The 17,011-nt window shown below is 39.7% G+C and overlaps 3 protein-coding genes across 5 annotated transcripts; 2 read left to right on the top strand and 1 right to left on the bottom strand.

The window, feature by feature from the left end:
* The first annotated feature begins 4,348 nt into the window (after positions 1-4,348).
* LOC137935925 (expansin-A1-like) lies at positions 4,349-6,115 on the top strand. The gene is made up of 4 exons (XM_068780341.1): positions 4,349-4,414; positions 4,535-4,663; positions 4,778-5,090; positions 5,318-6,115. The coding sequence occupies exons 2-4, from the start codon at positions 4,540-4,542 to the stop codon at positions 5,622-5,624; spliced, it is 744 nt and encodes a 247-aa protein (XP_068636442.1). The 5' UTR covers positions 4,349-4,414; positions 4,535-4,539; the 3' UTR covers positions 5,625-6,115.
* A 2,735-nt stretch (positions 6,116-8,850) lies between these two features.
* Positions 8,851-10,103, top strand: LOC137936008 (chlorophyll a-b binding protein 4, chloroplastic-like). Its single transcript, XM_068780490.1, has 3 exons — positions 8,851-9,139; positions 9,248-9,663; positions 9,767-10,103. Exons 1-3 carry the CDS (start codon positions 8,931-8,933, stop codon positions 9,898-9,900), a joined length of 759 nt encoding a protein of 252 aa, XP_068636591.1. The 5' UTR covers positions 8,851-8,930; the 3' UTR covers positions 9,901-10,103.
* Positions 10,104-10,428: 325 nt separating this feature from the next.
* On the bottom strand, positions 10,429-15,916 carry LOC137936007 (agamous-like MADS-box protein AGL65). 3 transcript variants are annotated; one of them, XM_068780487.1, is made up of 12 exons: positions 15,522-15,916; positions 15,009-15,201; positions 14,326-14,385; positions 14,213-14,231; positions 14,016-14,080; positions 13,900-13,930; positions 13,730-13,791; positions 13,499-13,595; positions 12,976-13,020; positions 12,748-12,872; positions 12,126-12,486; positions 10,429-10,856 (listed from the first exon to the last, which is right to left on the bottom strand). In XM_068780487.1, the coding sequence occupies exons 2-12, from the start codon at positions 15,191-15,193 to the stop codon at positions 10,845-10,847; spliced, it is 1,062 nt and encodes a 353-aa protein (XP_068636588.1). In that variant the 5' UTR covers positions 15,194-15,201; positions 15,522-15,916; the 3' UTR covers positions 10,429-10,844. The 3 variants fall into 3 exon arrangements, with proteins under 3 accessions (XP_068636588.1, XP_068636589.1, XP_068636590.1); XM_068780488.1 differs by having other exon boundaries at positions 15,842-15,884; XM_068780489.1 differs by having other exon boundaries at positions 13,915-13,930; positions 15,009-15,916.
* Positions 15,917-17,011: the final 1,095 nt, after the last annotated feature.

Here is a 17,011-nt window from a genome sequence, read left to right on the forward strand (position 1 = left end):
ATCTAGAGGATAGAGAGTGCTGATTGTATCAACAGATTTATGTGGATGTGCATTGCCAATGTCACTTTCTTTGAAGATAATTTTTTTTCTTTTTCTTCATGGAGCTGTTCCTTCAGCTTACAGATGGGTTATGCAAATTTAATGCATTCAACCAGGTCATTCCATTGCAGGGATGACAGCCACAAGCAGAATAGCCATTAAAACACAAAAATAGACCAAGGTGAAATTCAGGATGGAAGTGAAAAGTTCATTTGAGCAGAAGAAGAAAACATACTCTTGAATGACTTAGTGATTCGGTTCTACCTGAAATTACATATCAGGAAAGACAAGGAATTTTTGTTTGCTTTCAAGGAGGGTAACTTCAGTACCGGTGACAGGAAAACGAGAAAAAGTAAACAAGCACAGTCAATGCTTTACAGTTTACACGATTGCTTTGATTGAAGAATCAACAGCGGCAGAAGCAAACAAGCTGAGTAACTCCTTTTTTTCTGGACTAAATAGACATTCTTAATCACATTGATTACAAGCCAGCAGCCGTAACTCGTCTCCAGAATTTGCTCCATTGATGGTGGAAGAAAAGATACTGCAGGAGAATTCAAGCCCTTCTTTATACAGAAACAGCCAACGATGGCAAAGTCAGATAATCAATTCAAACCATCTTTAGTACTCCAGCATCTTCGAAGCAGATCATCCGTGGCCTTGCCTTTCAGAAACAAAAAAAAAAAAAAAAAAAAAAAGGCCATTTTCAATTCAAATTCAGTTTCTTCTATTTTCATAATCTGACCTCCCGAAGCTTGAGAAACTGTCGGCAGCTTACAGATCTCTCTCTTCATGAATGATTTATAAAATGCACACGGCTCAATTTCAACCATCAATGAGTAGCACACAGTTAGGCCTCATTAAAAATCAGCTCTAACCAAAACATATAAAAGCTCTGCTGCAAATGGTAACAAAAATTCAATTGCAAGCCATCTCATGAAACACTTTGTGTTAGTGCAAAGCAATTTTTGAGCTCCCCCACCAACTTTTTCTTTCCTAGTAGTTAGGTTTAGGTAGCTGGGATTGAAAGACCCAACTAATCTATCAGAAGATTTGAGCTCTCTCTTTCCTGGGCAAAACCCCCCACTAATCACGAAGTGTCTATAGTATCCAAGTTTAAACATTTGGTGATCATAGCCATTCTTTTTGTCCGTAAAGAAATCCAGCTTTGATTCCTTGTGTCAAGTTTCAGTTGTGATTGGACAGCATTCAAAATTCTTGCCTCCATCCTCACTCTCTCTCTCTCTCTTCCCCACACACCTCTGCTCTGTTTCTGCCCAGTCAACTTTCAGATCAACCATCCTTCCTAAACTTACTCTCTCACATCCTAGCCTTGACAAGGACGAATCGAGTGCCAAAAAGAAATCAAACGCATTAAAGGACTCTGTTCAAAGTGAGAAAAGCAGAAAGAAGGAGATCAACCCTGTATAAGTTAAAATTTGATGATGGAACAGAACGGTACAGAAGGACCCACCTGGTGCGGAACAGAACGGTACAGAAGGACCCACCTGGTGTCTTCCCTTCCGATGCATGTCAAGTGTCACACGAATGAGGGATTCACTTTTCACAGCTTGGAGCCAAGAATGATATTCAGTTCAAATATAAGACTTTAACCAGAGTTAAGTCTCTGTGAGGCCCTCGGTCAGCAGCAGGAATGATGTTATACCATGACTTTGATTAAAGAAGAATTGCAAAAGGAGGAATGTGGGCAGAAGGAGTCATCTTTTTTCTGAAAAATCTAGTATCGTATTGGGCATCGAATAAGGGTCAGGTAGAGATAAGAGAACGACGGTTTGGATTAAAGGAGAAAAGAGGAAAGCAGAAAGAAAGAAAAAGAATACAGGAGACAGAAGCAAAAACGACAAGTTGGTTATCGACGGTTGAGCAGAGAAAAGTATAGGATTTTCTCATCCGCACCAAAAAACGTCTTATCCCTTATGCTAAAGAGAAGTTTATTCTGCATCAAGTAAAGAACCTTCATTATTAAATCACCGTCGAAGGCAAGAAGACCACAATGATCGTCGTGGGCTACTAATCTAATATTTATAATGGGAGAATTCAGAGTTGGGACAAATAACCATACGAATATTGTTCAACATAAAAAAAAAAAACAAGAAATTGGTGGAAGACAAGAGAGGATTTGTTCCACGATAAAAAGAATAGGATTTGTTCTTCTCTTTCCAAGTAGTGCTAACTGGGTTGAGGTTTTTCTTCCTCATAAAGAATATCAACTTTCCTCAAATGGTGGTTTGCATCAAATAAGCACAATTTGTACGATCGACTGAAAAACTATTCTGTATTAGTTCCAAAGAGAGGTGAAATTCATCCGTTGATTGATTGTCCATTGAGAAGATTCTATCAGTTGGGGGAATCACTCTCCTCCAATTTTCACGAGAGAACTGACAGTTGAGAGTTTACAGTTTACACAAAAGGGATTGATTTAATTTTTTCCGGTGGACAAGTGAAATGTGAAAACTGTTATTCCCAACTTCTTTCGTATCTGGTTTTTGACATTTTCTCCCTGTTTCTTTTCACCGAATTCAGTTGGGGGGGGGGGGGGGGGGGAAGGATTCTTTCTTTTCCATTTGGTGGAAGAATCAACAAAGATGAAAAATCCGAACAGGAAGGGAAGGACGAAAGCGAGAAAGTAGGCATTACAGACGAAAGAAGATCCAAACAGATTTGCACGGGGAGCCGATAACCTGTAGCAGATCACTATCAAGAGCTCCTCGCAGACCATCTGATCTCAACAAACAACTTGACTTTGTTGAAATACCTATCCTTTTCTATCATAACGAGACAAGCTAGACGTTAAAATCTGCGGATCTTTCAAAATATTTCGAGTGAAATAACAAAAGGGTGAGATAAGATGTTACCGGGCATATCAACAGCCCCGGATATGCCCCGGACAAGATATTCCCAGTTCAAATTTTCAAGGAATTCTCATGGAAAAGGACAATAGAGAGGTGCAACGGCCCCTGTTTTCAGATCTTCTTCTAATGGTAGCTTCCCTATCATCGCAATCCTCAAACCTGCGGATAAACTGGCATGAATCAGAACTAAAGAAAAATAACTATATAATATACCTAGTTATAGTAATCTTTGGCTTGAATTTCTCTGTTTCTTCTCCCCGTGAATTTTCTTTTGTTTTTGTAGATAGAAAAAACTGGTTTACCGTATTCATCATTAGTTAGACTTCAATTGCATGCCGTCGTTCCCGGACCTACTATTTTCAATTAACCAACCAAGCAGTCGAAGTTTTCTCTGAACTTAACTACAGTTCTTTCCTTTTTCTTGTTTTTCCTGCGTCTGGTCTGTCTCCTCGAAGATTGATTTAGAAGTGTGAACAACAGAGCTGAACTGAGAAACCAGCTGTGGAGCTGAAAATTTCCATAAAACCGGCTGAAGAAAGAAAAGCATTTAATGGGTTAAGAGTTTGCCATCATACACACATGGGTATTACACATTCCCACATGCCATGCAACTTGCAGGTCCGTCGTCAGAGGAATTTGGACTCTCACGTAAAAAATCTGCCAGGTGCAGTTAAATGAATATAAATGATCTAAAATTGTATTTTTCTTTCTGGGTATCTGTTTCTCAAGTCGGAATGCTGCTCCTAATCTAAAGAAAAATGATATCTGGTTCATATTTCAAAGAAACAGTATCTGTAGAACGTTGAAAATTCTGGCCGGTCAAAGTTCTATGATGTTCACCTAAGCCTTGAGTCCTAATAAACGGCAGAACCATGAAAGCAGAAGCTTCAGCCTTCATACATTTAATAAAGCCAAAGCTTCTGGTGGTTACTTCTTTAAAGTAAAACAGTAATAATTCTTGGAGTTGCTGCCTACTGTTGATAGCTCTGATACTTTCTGTACGTGTGCGCAGATCTTCTCGTTCTTCCCCCTTTCTTAAATCGTATACTATTTGAATATATTTCATGCGTTGATTAAAACTCTTGTCGAGCCATAAACAATATGAGAAGAAAAGCAAGCTACTGGTTTTAATTTTATCAGCCGTAAACTGTAACTGGGGAAGCTACAATGGAGTGAATGAGATGGAATTTTTACTAGTCAGGGCCAAAACCGCTTATTAGCCTACTTGACACTGTAGGACAGTGGCAAAACAACGCGGTTTTCGGCGACAAATTGTTTGCAGAGGTCCCAAGGCCTGGAAAAGTGGGTCCTTTCCGTCCAAAAAACCGCTTCCAGGAAGCGGTTTTTGGTCCCTACGTCTCTCAGAGTGTCAGTTGTGACATTTGGGTGGGAAACGGCTCCCTCGAAGTTCTATATAACGCCCCTCGCCCCTCCTCGTTACTCTCACACAACCCCCCCTTCTCCTTTCCAAGTCCTAAAAGCTCCTGCATAGGTTTCCGAAGGTAGAAACCCATTTCGCTGCATTCGTCCTTGCTTTATCTCTCGTTTCTTTTCTGCTCCTCCAGTAAGGGGGGTATTAGCGAGAGCTCAAATAGGTCTAAGCTGTTTGAAAATGTGTGCAGGCAAAATGGCTCCTCTCGGATTTTTCTTGGTGGGTTTCTTCTCCATTTTCAGAATAGCCTACGGATACGGCGGTTGGATTAATGCTCATGCCACTTTCTACGGCGGTGGTGATGCTTCAGGCACAATGGGTATGTTGCTTGAGGATGAGCTCAGATTTTCTTTCAGCCAGTCATGGTTCTCTTGAAGACATTTATAGTAGCAAATATTGTGTTGCTGATGTTTCCTCTCTTGTGTATTTTCAGGCGGGGCTTGTGGGTATGGTAACCTTTACAGCCAGGGGTATGGGACTAACACTGCAGCTCTGAGCACAGCCTTGTTCAACAATGGCTTGAGTTGCGGGGCTTGCTTTGAGATCAGGTGCGCGAGTGATCCCAAATGGTGCCTTCCTGGCTCTATAGTGGTCACAGCCACCAACTTTTGCCCGCCAAACAATGCTCTACCTAACAATGCTGGAGGTTGGTGCAACCCTCCCCAGCAGCATTTTGACCTCTCCCAGCCTGTCTTCCAGCGCATTGCACAGTACAGAGCAGGGATCGTTCCTGTAGCATACAGAAGGCGAGCCTCTTTATTTCTCTATCTCCTCCATTTCACCCCCAGTATCATTGAATTTTGGCATGTCCTCTGTTTTTCATCTGATTTTGCAGGAGAGCCTTTGGCACTCCTTTGTTTATTCCTTAAAATCCTCCACTGGCATCAAACTGTCCTCTTCCTTCTTGGAGCAAGTTATTTTCATCTCAAATCACAAAAACTCATCTTTTTGCAATCTTGGTTGTCTTTTCCAGGGTGCCCTGCAAGAAGAGGGGAGGCGTCAGATTCACCATTAATGGTCATTCCTACTTCAACCTGGTCCTCATCACTAACGTTGGTGGAGCTGGTGATGTGCATGCTGTGTACATCAAGGGCTCGAGGACGGGCTGGCAAGCAATGTCCAGGAACTGGGGTCAGAACTGGCAAAGCAACACTTACCTCAATGGCCAAGCCCTCTCTTTCAAGGTCACCACCAGCGATGGCCGCAGTGTTGTGGCTTACAATGTTGCCCCTCTCAACTGGTCTTTCGGCCAGACCTACAGTGGAGGCCAGTTCCGCTGAGCTGCTTCATTAATGGGTCCAAGCTGAATCGTTCAGGCAGGCTTCAGCTCAGGGCCAGCAGTTTCATGGAGGAAAGACTAATAGCTTTACTATTTACTAGCTAAATACTGTTGTTAAGTATGTCTAAGTGAAAATGAGAAGGGCTTCTTATTTTAAAATGGCTCTGATCATTTGACTGTCATTGGAGTTTTTCTTTTTCCTTCCTTAGGCCTTCATTTCCTAAAGGCCTTGATTCAAGGGATAGAAAAACTCTAAAAAAAAAAAAAAGCTTATGTACTCCTCTGTCCAAGACAGAAGCTGGCAGAGGTGGACTCTTACCACCCGCCATTAGTAAAACTTTTTTTTTCTTTCTTTTCCTTGTGAGTCTTTCTTTTTGGCATTGTAATCAGCAGCTTGCTGAGTTTGTCCTTGTTATCTACGTGAGAGAAGTTATATATGAGAATGTAAATGTGACCTTCAATCTATGAATGGGAAAAACAAGTTTCCTCCTACCCAGTTTCTCCACTTTTTCTCTCATCAATTCCTTTTCTCTCTGTTGTTTTTAAAAAAAAAAAAAAAAATCTCTTTGTTGGACTTCACTTATTGATGATAACAAGTTCTGCTAATTTTTTTCGTTTGTTGTCATAATCATCCCATGAATTGCTTGATTGTGTTACGAGTGGGGGATAACTGTGTTGCCGGTACTGTTTTTGGTTCTTCTGAAACCTTTTCGTGAGAGAATCTTTCCATTTGTAGACAAACTTGGGGCTTTCAGCTCAAGATTTCAAACTAAAAGCTGGAAGCAGTGAGAAGACAGAGAAGTTGAACTGAGAAAGTTGTAAACCTTGAAGAAGAAACCTTGAAGAAGAATCGACAACTGTTTTTAATGAAGCTACTGAACAGTTCCTACTCGTTTGCTCTTCTTGTCTATCTGACAACCATCCTTGGCTAAATGCTACGTTTGCCGGTGTTCTTTGTCCTCAGAATCGATTCTGATAGGATCAAAACCCAGAACACAAAGATTGATTATCAAGCTATAAGCATTAGTAAACTATGTCGGTTCAGTCACAGCTTTTTTCCTTTTCTTTTCAGATGCTTGTCTGTTGTACTCAGAAGATGTTTTCTGGTTTGCTCTGCACTGCCCAAAGCCCATTGCCATCACACCTCTGTCTTCCCTTGTTTTGGTTTGTGATGAGTCGTGGCAGGTGTAGCAGTACCTGTACCATCTTCTTCCGTAAGATATGATCATCTTGAAAATTACAAAGAGTAACAAACATGTAATAGCGGGGAACTTTTGCAGCTTGAATTTGTAAGACAGATAACAGTAACAACATAGAATCCTGTTCGGTGACTACTCATTTTTCTTTTCTCTTTCGTTCGATCTTATTTTATCCCTTGGCCTTTTTTGGGGATGTGAAATCTTTCTGATATGGTGCTGTTGTTGAGATTCTGACATGAACTCAAATCTTTGAAGCAGAGCAGACACACAAAACTGCGTAAGCCCTGTTGTAAGATAACGTCTGAATCCAGCTTAAAACGCAGACGACAAAACCCACGTAGGGTAAAAGCCAATCTCTGCAGTTTCCTGGATGCTTCGCATTTCTGAACCAGAAGAAGCGAAGAACCCTCCTAATCCTGTGTTTTTATACAAACGGAAACTCTACCATCCGTTCTTTCTGGGATTTTTGTTTTTCGTTTTCCGGTTAAATTTGAATTGATGTTCGGTAGAATCTCGTCGAACTTTTGGCTTCTTCTGAAAAAGGGCGGCAGCAGACAAAAGAATACACATGGCTGTCCTTGTGTTGGATCACATCTCCTTTTCAGTCACTCCATTCCATGATCTTTTAACATTTCACGTAGGCGTTTCTACCACTATCTGCGGCGTGTTAAATCGAAAATGATGAACAAGCCTCCATCGTCCTTTTGAAAATAAAAGATTCCGTTTGAGTTGCTTTCCAATCCGGTCTCCATTAATGCTCTGTGTTGTAGTATTCATGGCAAAACATTTTGATTTTGCTTCGAGAATTTATTCCATAAACCCAAAATTCGATTAATTCCAGCCACTCTTTGGCGAATGTTGTCTCGTTTTCATTCAGATTGTGTACCACTTCTGAAATTTATTCAGTGAAACAGACTCGACATCTCTGTTGAGCCATACTGGTTCGGTGTCCTAAACCCAGAACATCAAATCTTAAACCCTGAATCAAAATCTGATATGCTTTGGCCGATATTGGGCAGAAATCTGATACGGGTTTCACCCTGATTCGTGGTAGAAAATATATATAAAGGGTATTAACTTGCAGAAATTTTAAACCTAATTAGTTCATACAAATAATAATAAATAAATAAATAAAAACTCAAATTGATTAGAAGAAAATGGGAATGTTCTTTTAGCTATGAAGGCCAATAGATTGTTTATTTACAGTTTTTAATTAGATTTATGAAGAATTTTTCTATAAATTCATGAACATATTTGGAGAAAATGTGAAATAATTTTTTTACGTACTGGGGCTTTTTAGAGGAAATCATGACACGTGTTCTCCCCTACCAATGAGATGTCTTGAATATCAAATATACGAAAGACAAAATACAAGTTATATAAATGAACGTGTCCGATCTGATTCCGGTTCAAAAACCATGGGTTGGGTCAATATTTTTCACTGACCTCTAAAGAATTTATAAAATTTGAAATAAAAATAAAAAATTATGATTTTTCTTACCGAGTAGACTTTGTTAAACCTCCAAAGAATTTTTATAATTTGAAAGTCAAATAAAAATTAAGATTTTTTTTTTTCTCAACAATAGACTTTGTGACTCGGCAAGGTTCCATAAGCCATCGGTTGGGTCAATTTTCTTTTACTAACCGAAGCGGACACACCTGTTACGATGCTATTGGCCCGTGGTCATATAAGACGGATCAGAAGCATCGGCTTTAGTGGCGTATAACCATCATCTTCCATTTGGCAAACGATTATTGGTAGATACGTCTCCACGTGGCAAAATGGCATTGCTTTTCCAACACAAAAATCTCCAACGTGATTTTTCCTCTCCAACGGCATCACGCGGATAGATTTTCGGATTTGTCGAACAGGATAAGACGGATAAGGACCTAGTGATCTGATTGGTCAATCCATCTCTTGAACAGATCTCAACCGTTGGTTTCCCCAAACGTCCCATCTAACCGTCCATTTCTTCCACAAATCGGAGCCACAAGTACCCGCCTCTGCATGAACTACAAAGGAGACTCAGCCGACAGTCGCCAAAACAATCTTCCTTCGACCTCCCTGGATACTGCACTCCTTCACCGGAATTTCCTTTCGATCGTAAATGGCGACTGTCACGACTCAAGCTTCCGTCGCTGGGTTCCGGCCGGTGGCTTCGAAGTCGAGATTCCTTACTGGGTCTTCGGGGAAACTCACCAGAGCGTGGTCCTTGACGCCTTCGCCGCTGACCTCCAGTACTACTTCCTTCAAGGTGGTAGCGAAGAAAGGAGAGTGGCTACCCGGTTTGGCTTCTCCAGCGTACCTAAACGGCAGGTTAGTCCATGGCTTAGCTGTTTCTCTTCTTGTAATGGATTCGTCGTACGTTCTAGTGAATTTGTGATGTTTTAATTAATGGTGTTCTTCTGCACGGGCGGGCGGCAGTCTGGCAGGTGACAATGGGTTCGATCCACTGGGGCTGGCGGAGGACCCAGAAAGCTTGAAGTGGTTTGTGCAAGCGGAGCTGGTTAACGGGCGATGGGCGATGCTGGGAGTGGCAGGGATGTTGATACCGGAAATCCTCACCAAGATTGGGCTGATTAACGCGCCGGAGTGGTACGACGCCGGGAAGGCCCAGTACTTCGCATCCTCTTCCACTCTCTTCGTCATCGAGTTCATCCTGTTCCACTACGTGGAGATTCGTAGGTGGCAGGACATCAAGAACCCCGGAAGTGTTAACCAGGACCCCATTTTCAAGAATTACAGTCTGCCGCCGAACGAGGTCGGGTATCCGGGAGGAATCTTCAACCCTCTCAGCTTCGCTCCCACCCCCGAAGCCAAGGAGAAGGAACTCGCCAATGGTAATTAACTGATGCTGTTTTTTTTCCTTTTTTTTTTTTCTTGTTTTTTAGTTCATCGGTACAAGGGTAAGCGAAGGCTGATTGAATGCTGATCTGTTTCCAGGGAGGTTGGCAATGCTGGCGTTCCTGGGTTTCCTAGTCCAGCACAATGTGACTGGCAAGGGCCCCTTCGAAAACCTTTTGCAGCATATCTCTGATCCATGGCACAACAGCATTGTTCAAACGCTCAGTGGATAAAGTTATTCCAGGCTTGAAATTTGAGAAACGGATCCAGCCTTATTCTCTTTCGATGTAACAACGACGATCTGGTCTTGGGGAGAGATCGAGCGGTTTTGGGGTGAGGTCGAGCTTGAATGTAAAAAAAAACAGGGGAAAATGTTTCAGGGTACTAAAGCAGTCAAAAATCATGGAATGTACCGTCAGCTACTTCTGTTTCTCCACTCCATTTCCTTCTTCCATGTCCCAATAAGTAATGCAACTGGTGCACCTGAACGAGGTCGTGAGTCACCACGGATAATATCATATCAGTTACACGGCAAATCTCATTTCAAAAGATCCCCACTCGATGGATGAAGCTTTAACTTTATTCTTGAAAACATTCATTAGCTTCGGATTACCTTTTTTCAAACAACGAAAGAGGATGTTTCATCAGATAAGAAATCATTATACTCTTGTTAAGGCAAACATTGCTTCCCTTTGCCTGAGCATACCAAACAGGAGAAGGTCTACCGATATGATATGGCATTAAGAACAGAAAAGTTATTGGCAAAAATTGCACATTGGTGGCTGTATTGATTTCATATCTGAATCTCAATTTACACCTCAGGCTATTCAGAATTGTATACAGAACATGGGCTTGTAATAAGACAATCTAAGTATGCTGGCCAAGAAGTGAATGAGCCAGATCATATGTCATTTACACTATAAGATGTCATTTTGATATAACAGATTATGAGGTGGTCCAGTGCATGAAGGCACAGAGAGAATTCTTCCCTGTCATCTACCTACTCTCCATTCTATACATGTACAACAATCACATTCATAGTTGTTGGACTTGTAGTTGAAACCTGTCTCAACTTCAACATCCGCCCAGAAGTATGAATTACATGGAGTAAAGTTTTCAGTGATGGAGGTCACCAAACCTTATGAGATCTTCTAACAACTGATGGCCTTTTACCCTCTCAATTTGGTTGCTGAAACAGACAGATGGAAAAAACCATGAGGATAGAGATTTTTAGCAGAATATGTCAAAGCAATGACCTCAGTTTCTTGTAGAGACAAAGTGATAACATATATAGATCCATGTCTGGCTTTTTCAACAGTGATAAAATGTTTGCTTCATAATGCTTAATCTGGAGAGGTAACCAGTGAACTACAAATGCATCTATAAACAGCAATGACTATGTGGACAGGTGGAATTTTAAAAAGTGTAAATCAGAGAAGGAAGCGAGATCAATGCCAAGACGAATATAAAATCTCAAATCGGGATTTGAGAAACTAAAAAAGTTACAAGGATTATCAGGATACAAGGTGGAGATGCACCGTGGAAGATGAACCACTTTCAACTTAGAGATCATACTTCTTACAACCACAATCAACACCTATATGTGAACATGGAAGGTTAAAACAGAGTTCTGTCTAGATTTTCCTGTAATTGTTGTCCAATTTTGACTTTAATAATAAAGAATTATCCAGTTTCTTCTTTTAAAAACTTCATGCAATTTAGTCCTTTGCCGAGAAGACTGACAATTGGAACACTACTAACTGCCATAGATCACAAATAGCACATGAAAAAAATGATGCTTCCCCTTAACAGTTTTTTCAAAAACACAGAGAAAGGGAAGAAAAATTCCTCCCAACTTTTGGTTGTGTTTACTTGGGAGGGTGAAATTGAGCAGCAAGCAAGTGCATCTCACATCTAGTGCTGTTACCGACCATGTTTATGAATCACAAGTCATAAAAGTAACCAAATTTACAAATTGAGCTGCTCAAAGAATCAAATTTAAATGAAATATCTTTGATTATGTGGCTAAACTATAAAAAAAAAACCCCAAGAGTAAAGAAGCAATACTTATTATTATAGTAAACTACCTTGCATGACACAAACCCTGAAAAACTAATTATCACAAATTTATATAATTAGGAGCTGGAACAGCTCTAGGGAAAACCACCTATTCTATTGAGATGACAAGATGGTATCCTTGTTGGAACCGAGACCAACATTCTTTTGGTCTCAAATAATTTCATGGGTCGATAGTGGGGCTCCAAGGAACTTCATGGAGCATCACAAGTAAAGCTTATTTAAAAAATAAATTAAAGAAAACTACTTGATGATTTCCTGGTAGGATTTTATCACCCACAAACAGATGACATTTCATATGCTTAATATGCTATGGCAGCGTCTTTTGTCATGCGGTTTGCTATTTAAATGTCTCAGACATGAATAAAGACAAGAGCATCACCTGCTGATATGTATGCTCTTCAAACATGGCAACACAAGAAGGTCCAGAGGTAGAAGCCCAATTATGAGGGTTTCCATCATACTCGGGCTGGTGCTGCTCAAACCCACTTACTTGATAATCCATAATTTGTTCGTGTAAGTTCATGTTCCCTCCTGGCTTGAACTTCTTTTCATCAATCAAATTAAGATTGTATGGTTCAAATGGGAACTGATCTCCCGGTTGCAGCCTCAAGCACTCATTTGAGTTTAGCTCATTCAGGGTTCCACCTTCTTGCCCAGATCTGTCAATTTCATTCGGCTTTGTAGTGTTGAAGTAACTTGAAAAACTCGGAGCAGAGGCACCTGCAGAACACTCAACGTCCCTAATAACAGTCCAGTCAAATTGCACAATCAGATACCAAAGCCACGGGAGGCAGTTGCATGAGAAAAGTTTTATTTCATCCAGTGGAGGATCAAATGCTTCCTCTTGAAAGTTTAAATCTCAGTTATTGTCAAACTTTCGAGCTTCCTCATTTATCATTTATTATTTCCCCTTCTTTGTCATAAGCCAGGATGAGCTGAGTAGTTAGAACAATGATGCAGATAATTAATCTAAGCCAGAGTCGGTGCATTAATGTGCTCACCTGTGAGGCAGTAAATTAGGGTCTTCTGTCAATAATATGGGTTGACCATCATTACTAGGAAGCCAAGACAATGTTTGTACTTGTTCACCTCCCATTCCTAATGGTAAATGCATGCCACTTTGGAACTGCACAATCAAGGTCAGCAGATGTTCAATACATACGAGTCTTCGCTGGATGTGCTACCATTATTAATCAAAATTCTTGCACAAATCAAAGAGTGTAGTTTACCTGGCCACATTCTAGGGACATAAGTTGCTGCTTCTCGAAATTTTCCTGCAAAGCACAGATCATAATCAAATGCCAAAATCAGGCTGCAAGCAAATGAAATCTTTCACAATTGTGCTATGGCCAAGGCCTCATTTAGAGCTGTAGAATTGTCAAACAGGTATTCATTGGCAAGGGGTATGACTCTTCACATTATAGCTCTTATTGCATTCACATGCACCCCGATGTAACTCAACTGTTCCAAGTTCAACCATTGGGCTGGGTGCTGAATTTATCTCCAGAAAAGGGAGATTATGAATGAAATTAACTGAATTCTAGAGTGATTAACCAAAACCAAAAGAACTTCTGAAGTGGTAAGAGGAAGCTTTATCACTTATTTGCTTCAAGTTCAAAATATTCGACTCCCATGGGATCATAATGACACAAATAAGTTTCTCAGAAATAAAAATTTCATACAATATAAGCATTATCAAATAACCAAAGAAACATCATAACTATCATAAAAAAATAAAAAATAAAAACATACCTTATGAGCTTGAATCTGATTAATTGACTCTCTTAGAGATTCTTCCATCATCCTAACATGGTCTAAATTATTGATCTTATCCGGATCTGTCCAATAGCTGAAACAAACAGAACAACAACAGCAAACTTGAGATTGCAGTATGATATGGCGACCAATATTATGTGGAGACTGATAATGACATTGCAACTGGTGCATACGAAAACCATATTATGACTTATCAATAAACCACACCTTAATCTTTTATGAATTTCTGAAAGTTGAGACTGCAATAGTCTTGACTGATTAGTCAATTCCTGCACAATAATTTTTTGTTAAAAAAAAATGTAAAATAAGCCAAAATAAAAAGTAAAGAATCATAACTAAAAAAACAAAAAATGACTAATCCAATTTAGCTCCTATACTTCGAAGATGATCACCTCAACTGTTTGAGTCCTGTAAGAACAAAAGAAAACAATTTTGTGAGAATACGTACACAATTAAATGGAAAGTTCCTGATATAAGGTTATTTGAAACATACCCAGTACCCAAAAAATCCTGAATATTAACATCATGGTCCAGCTTTCTGAATGTTTTTTTCAGTGCCTAAATCAAAATAATGCAAAAAATTGGTCATTTTTTAAAATTATCGTTGACAGATGCATCATGGAAAATCAGTTAATTTAATAATTGTTAAAGAGAACATCAAAGCACAGAACAGGAATGAGTAAGGCTTACTTCAAGGCTCTCCAGCTTCCTGTTCCAAAAAGATACAAAGCTTAGTTCATTCACTACAAATCCAATCCCAAATCATAACCCATATGTCACAAATTAAATAAGTTCAATCTGACCTTTTTGCCCTCTCCTGTGGTGTTAATTGAGCAAACTTTGCTATGACCTCTTCAATATTGCTGAAACATAAAATGTAATGATTATCAGGACTTAACTATTTAAAAACAACAGAGAACAAATGACACTGAATGTTGAGGTCACCAACTGACATTATATTTTTTATCCAATTTATTCCATTTTGATCCAACCAACAGATGCTAATTTGTCTGAACAGTAATGAATTAGATATTTCATATATCTTTTCTAGGGTGCTTTAAGTGAATAATAATCCCATATACTTGAATGAAGAGCACTTCTAGATTTTCATATAAGGGAAAGGTCATCTCTTCAACAGTTTTTTTCTGAAATTCGAGTGCAAGCACCTTCAAGCTCAACTTTGAGCCTTGAGAAGGTCTGCATATACTTTCATTTCCTATTAAGTTAAACATAGCCAATAAGAGCTTTTAAAATCATCTCAACCTATTTCCATTTCATTGAATAGAGGGAAGTAAGTCAGCTAATAGAATCACTGGAAAATGGAGTAGTCCTCATTGCCCCATTTCACATCCAGAACAGAATGCATTCATGAGCCACAAAGAAGGATCCAGGGATATCAAAGAAGCCCATGGTTTTTCCTCCATAACAAGAATCAAATTCTTTGCTGCAACTCATGACCCAGTAAATGTAAGAAACTTCTTAGTACCTCCGTTCTCCAAGACATAATGTAGGTTTGCCAGCAGGTGAAAACATGAGAAGGGCAATGTCTATGTCACATAGAATAGATAACTCCCTTGCTTTCTTCAGAATCCCAGTCCTCCTTTTTGAATAGGTCACGGCACGATTATTTGTGCTCTCCAATCTCTTAATCTTTAGCTTCACCCTTCCCATCCTGCAAACTATTGTCGCAACCTTAATCACGATCCCTTCGTCAATTTAAAAGCCGGAATTCTCACTACGAGCTACTCCATTTCTCCTAAAAATTATCAAATGAAACATCTACAAGGACATAATCTCCATAGTCCACCCAACATACTCAAAACACAATAACTCAAAATTCGACGACAAGCATCTGAAAAACAGTGCAGCGAACTTGTTTAACCAAAACTATATGAAAAATCGGCCAAAACAACACCCCGAGCTGTTTTTCGAACGCAAGAGGATCCAACGTGATAGATAAATATGCGATCTATCGCCCGGGAAAATCCAAAGCATTAACCTTAAAAATAGCACTCAATTGGAGATTAGTAGGCATCGGTCATCATTCTTCGCGACAGAACCGACTCTCTAAAACTATAGGAAAAAAAAAAGGGGACAGCTTCGTACATTAGTAAGGCAACAACATAATTTAAAATCGAGAACGTTTGGAAAGCAAAAGCTCCCAACTCTAAACTGAAAAGAGATAAAAAGTAAAAAGCAAATTCGACCCTTTTCTAATCCCAGGATAAATAATATCAGGCAACACCGGAAGGAAAAAAGTAGAGAAGAGCCTTGTACGAAAACCTACAACAGATGAAAACGGAACAATCCAAAACCCACCAAAAAACGCTGAATTCCCGAAAACAAGAAGGATTGTAGAGAGTAAAAGAGGAAGAGGATGGGAAGAAATTGAGAGATGGGAGCTTACGTTACATGATAGGCAAGGCTGCAAAATCGGTCTTTAAAACACGCGGGAGAATCGGGAGGCGTCCGGGATTTGGAAAACCAACCATAAATTTTTTTCTAAAACAAGAAGGAAAAAAAAAATCAGATTAAACGAGGGGACCACCGCGAGATTCCAACGGACTGAGACCTGCTTAATGAACGAATCATTCGAAACTCGCGACCATGAAAGTTCCTCTTTCTCAGGGCCCAGCTCAGAAATTTCAATACGCGTATCGGGTTTTCTGCGACCGAAACGCAGCTAACTGGTTTTGCCAGGCCCGAGTCTTTTAACCGTTTAACCGGAGTCTTCTGTGCCTTGGACCCTCCACAGTCAAAACTCCTCCAGCCTCCAATACAGCATCCAAAGCCGGCATGAATTCATGGAACCTTACATTTCCAGCAAAAATTAATGGATCCAGCGTAACGTCCTGCGTCCGCAGAAACTCGCCTCGATCTTTCCCTCGTATGACGCGTCTAATAATCCTATCGTGGCTTATACTGCACCCATTGAACATCTCTTTGTAGTCAATCACCAACCAAAAACAAAAAACTTATATAGTTTCAAAAGCATATCTTGATTCGGACCCACGGTTGAATAGCTCAATGAAGAACGCTCGGTTAACTCGAAAATGTGGACAGTTCTTCAAGAAAGATGCTACGGAGTGCAGAGTTTGGTTCTCCGTCAATCTTGCAAGTCCAGAGAATGCTCCAAAAGGAGAGATAAATTTGTTTTTTTTATATTTGAATATGGTTAGTGTAAGATCAAAATAAGCTAGAAGGTTTAAGAAATTTTATTTTTGAAATAAATTTAAGTAAAATATATAAAAATATATATGTATAAATATAAGAGACTGATAGCATTTATCCAAAATTTATATCCAACATCACGTTATCGAGTCAAAGTGACATATAAGCAATCAAATAAAGGAGACAGACTGCTCTAATTTGGATCGGTTTTTTGTCGTTGAATCGATTAAAAGAGACAAAGTAAATCGATTTTTTGTATCTTTGGGTTCTCTTGTGCAAGACCCAGAAATTTTTAGTGCTAGTATTGAAATACAACCC

Source organism: Aristolochia californica, unplaced genomic scaffold (genome assembly GCF_029961685.1).
Source record: "Aristolochia californica isolate CCGP_79_NKW_82.1479 unplaced genomic scaffold, dmAriCali1.0.hap1 SCAF_7, whole genome shotgun sequence".
Classification (NCBI taxonomy): Eukaryota; Viridiplantae; Streptophyta; class Magnoliopsida; order Piperales; family Aristolochiaceae; genus Aristolochia; species Aristolochia californica.

Bases quoted from the DNA above. Each gene is read 5' to 3' on its own strand.
- LOC137936007 (XM_068780487.1), bottom strand. From the start codon at position 15,193: ATGGGAAGGGTGAAGCTAAAGATTAAGAGATTGGAGAGCACAAATAAT. The intron at 13,596-13,729 runs GTGTGGTTTATT...TGTTTGTTTCAG, and splicing joins GAAATTCATAAAAGATTAAG to CTATTGGACAGATCCGGATA. The intron at 12,873-12,975 runs GTAAACTACACT...TTGATTGTGCAG, and splicing joins TGTCCCTAGAATGTGGCCAG to TTCCAAAGTGGCATGCATTT.
- LOC137935925 (XM_068780341.1), top strand. From the start codon at position 4,540: ATGGCTCCTCTCGGATTTTTCTTGGTGGGTTTCTTCTCCATTTTCAGA. The intron at 4,664-4,777 runs GTATGTTGCTTG...GTGTATTTTCAG, and splicing joins TGATGCTTCAGGCACAATGG to GCGGGGCTTGTGGGTATGGT. The intron at 5,091-5,317 runs GCGAGCCTCTTT...TGTCTTTTCCAG, and splicing joins GTTCCTGTAGCATACAGAAG to GGTGCCCTGCAAGAAGAGGG.
- LOC137936008 (XM_068780490.1), top strand. From the start codon at position 8,931: ATGGCGACTGTCACGACTCAAGCTTCCGTCGCTGGGTTCCGGCCGGTG. The intron at 9,140-9,247 runs GTTAGTCCATGG...GGCGGGCGGCAG, and splicing joins CCAGCGTACCTAAACGGCAG to TCTGGCAGGTGACAATGGGT. The intron at 9,664-9,766 runs GTAATTAACTGA...ATCTGTTTCCAG, and splicing joins GGAGAAGGAACTCGCCAATG to GGAGGTTGGCAATGCTGGCG.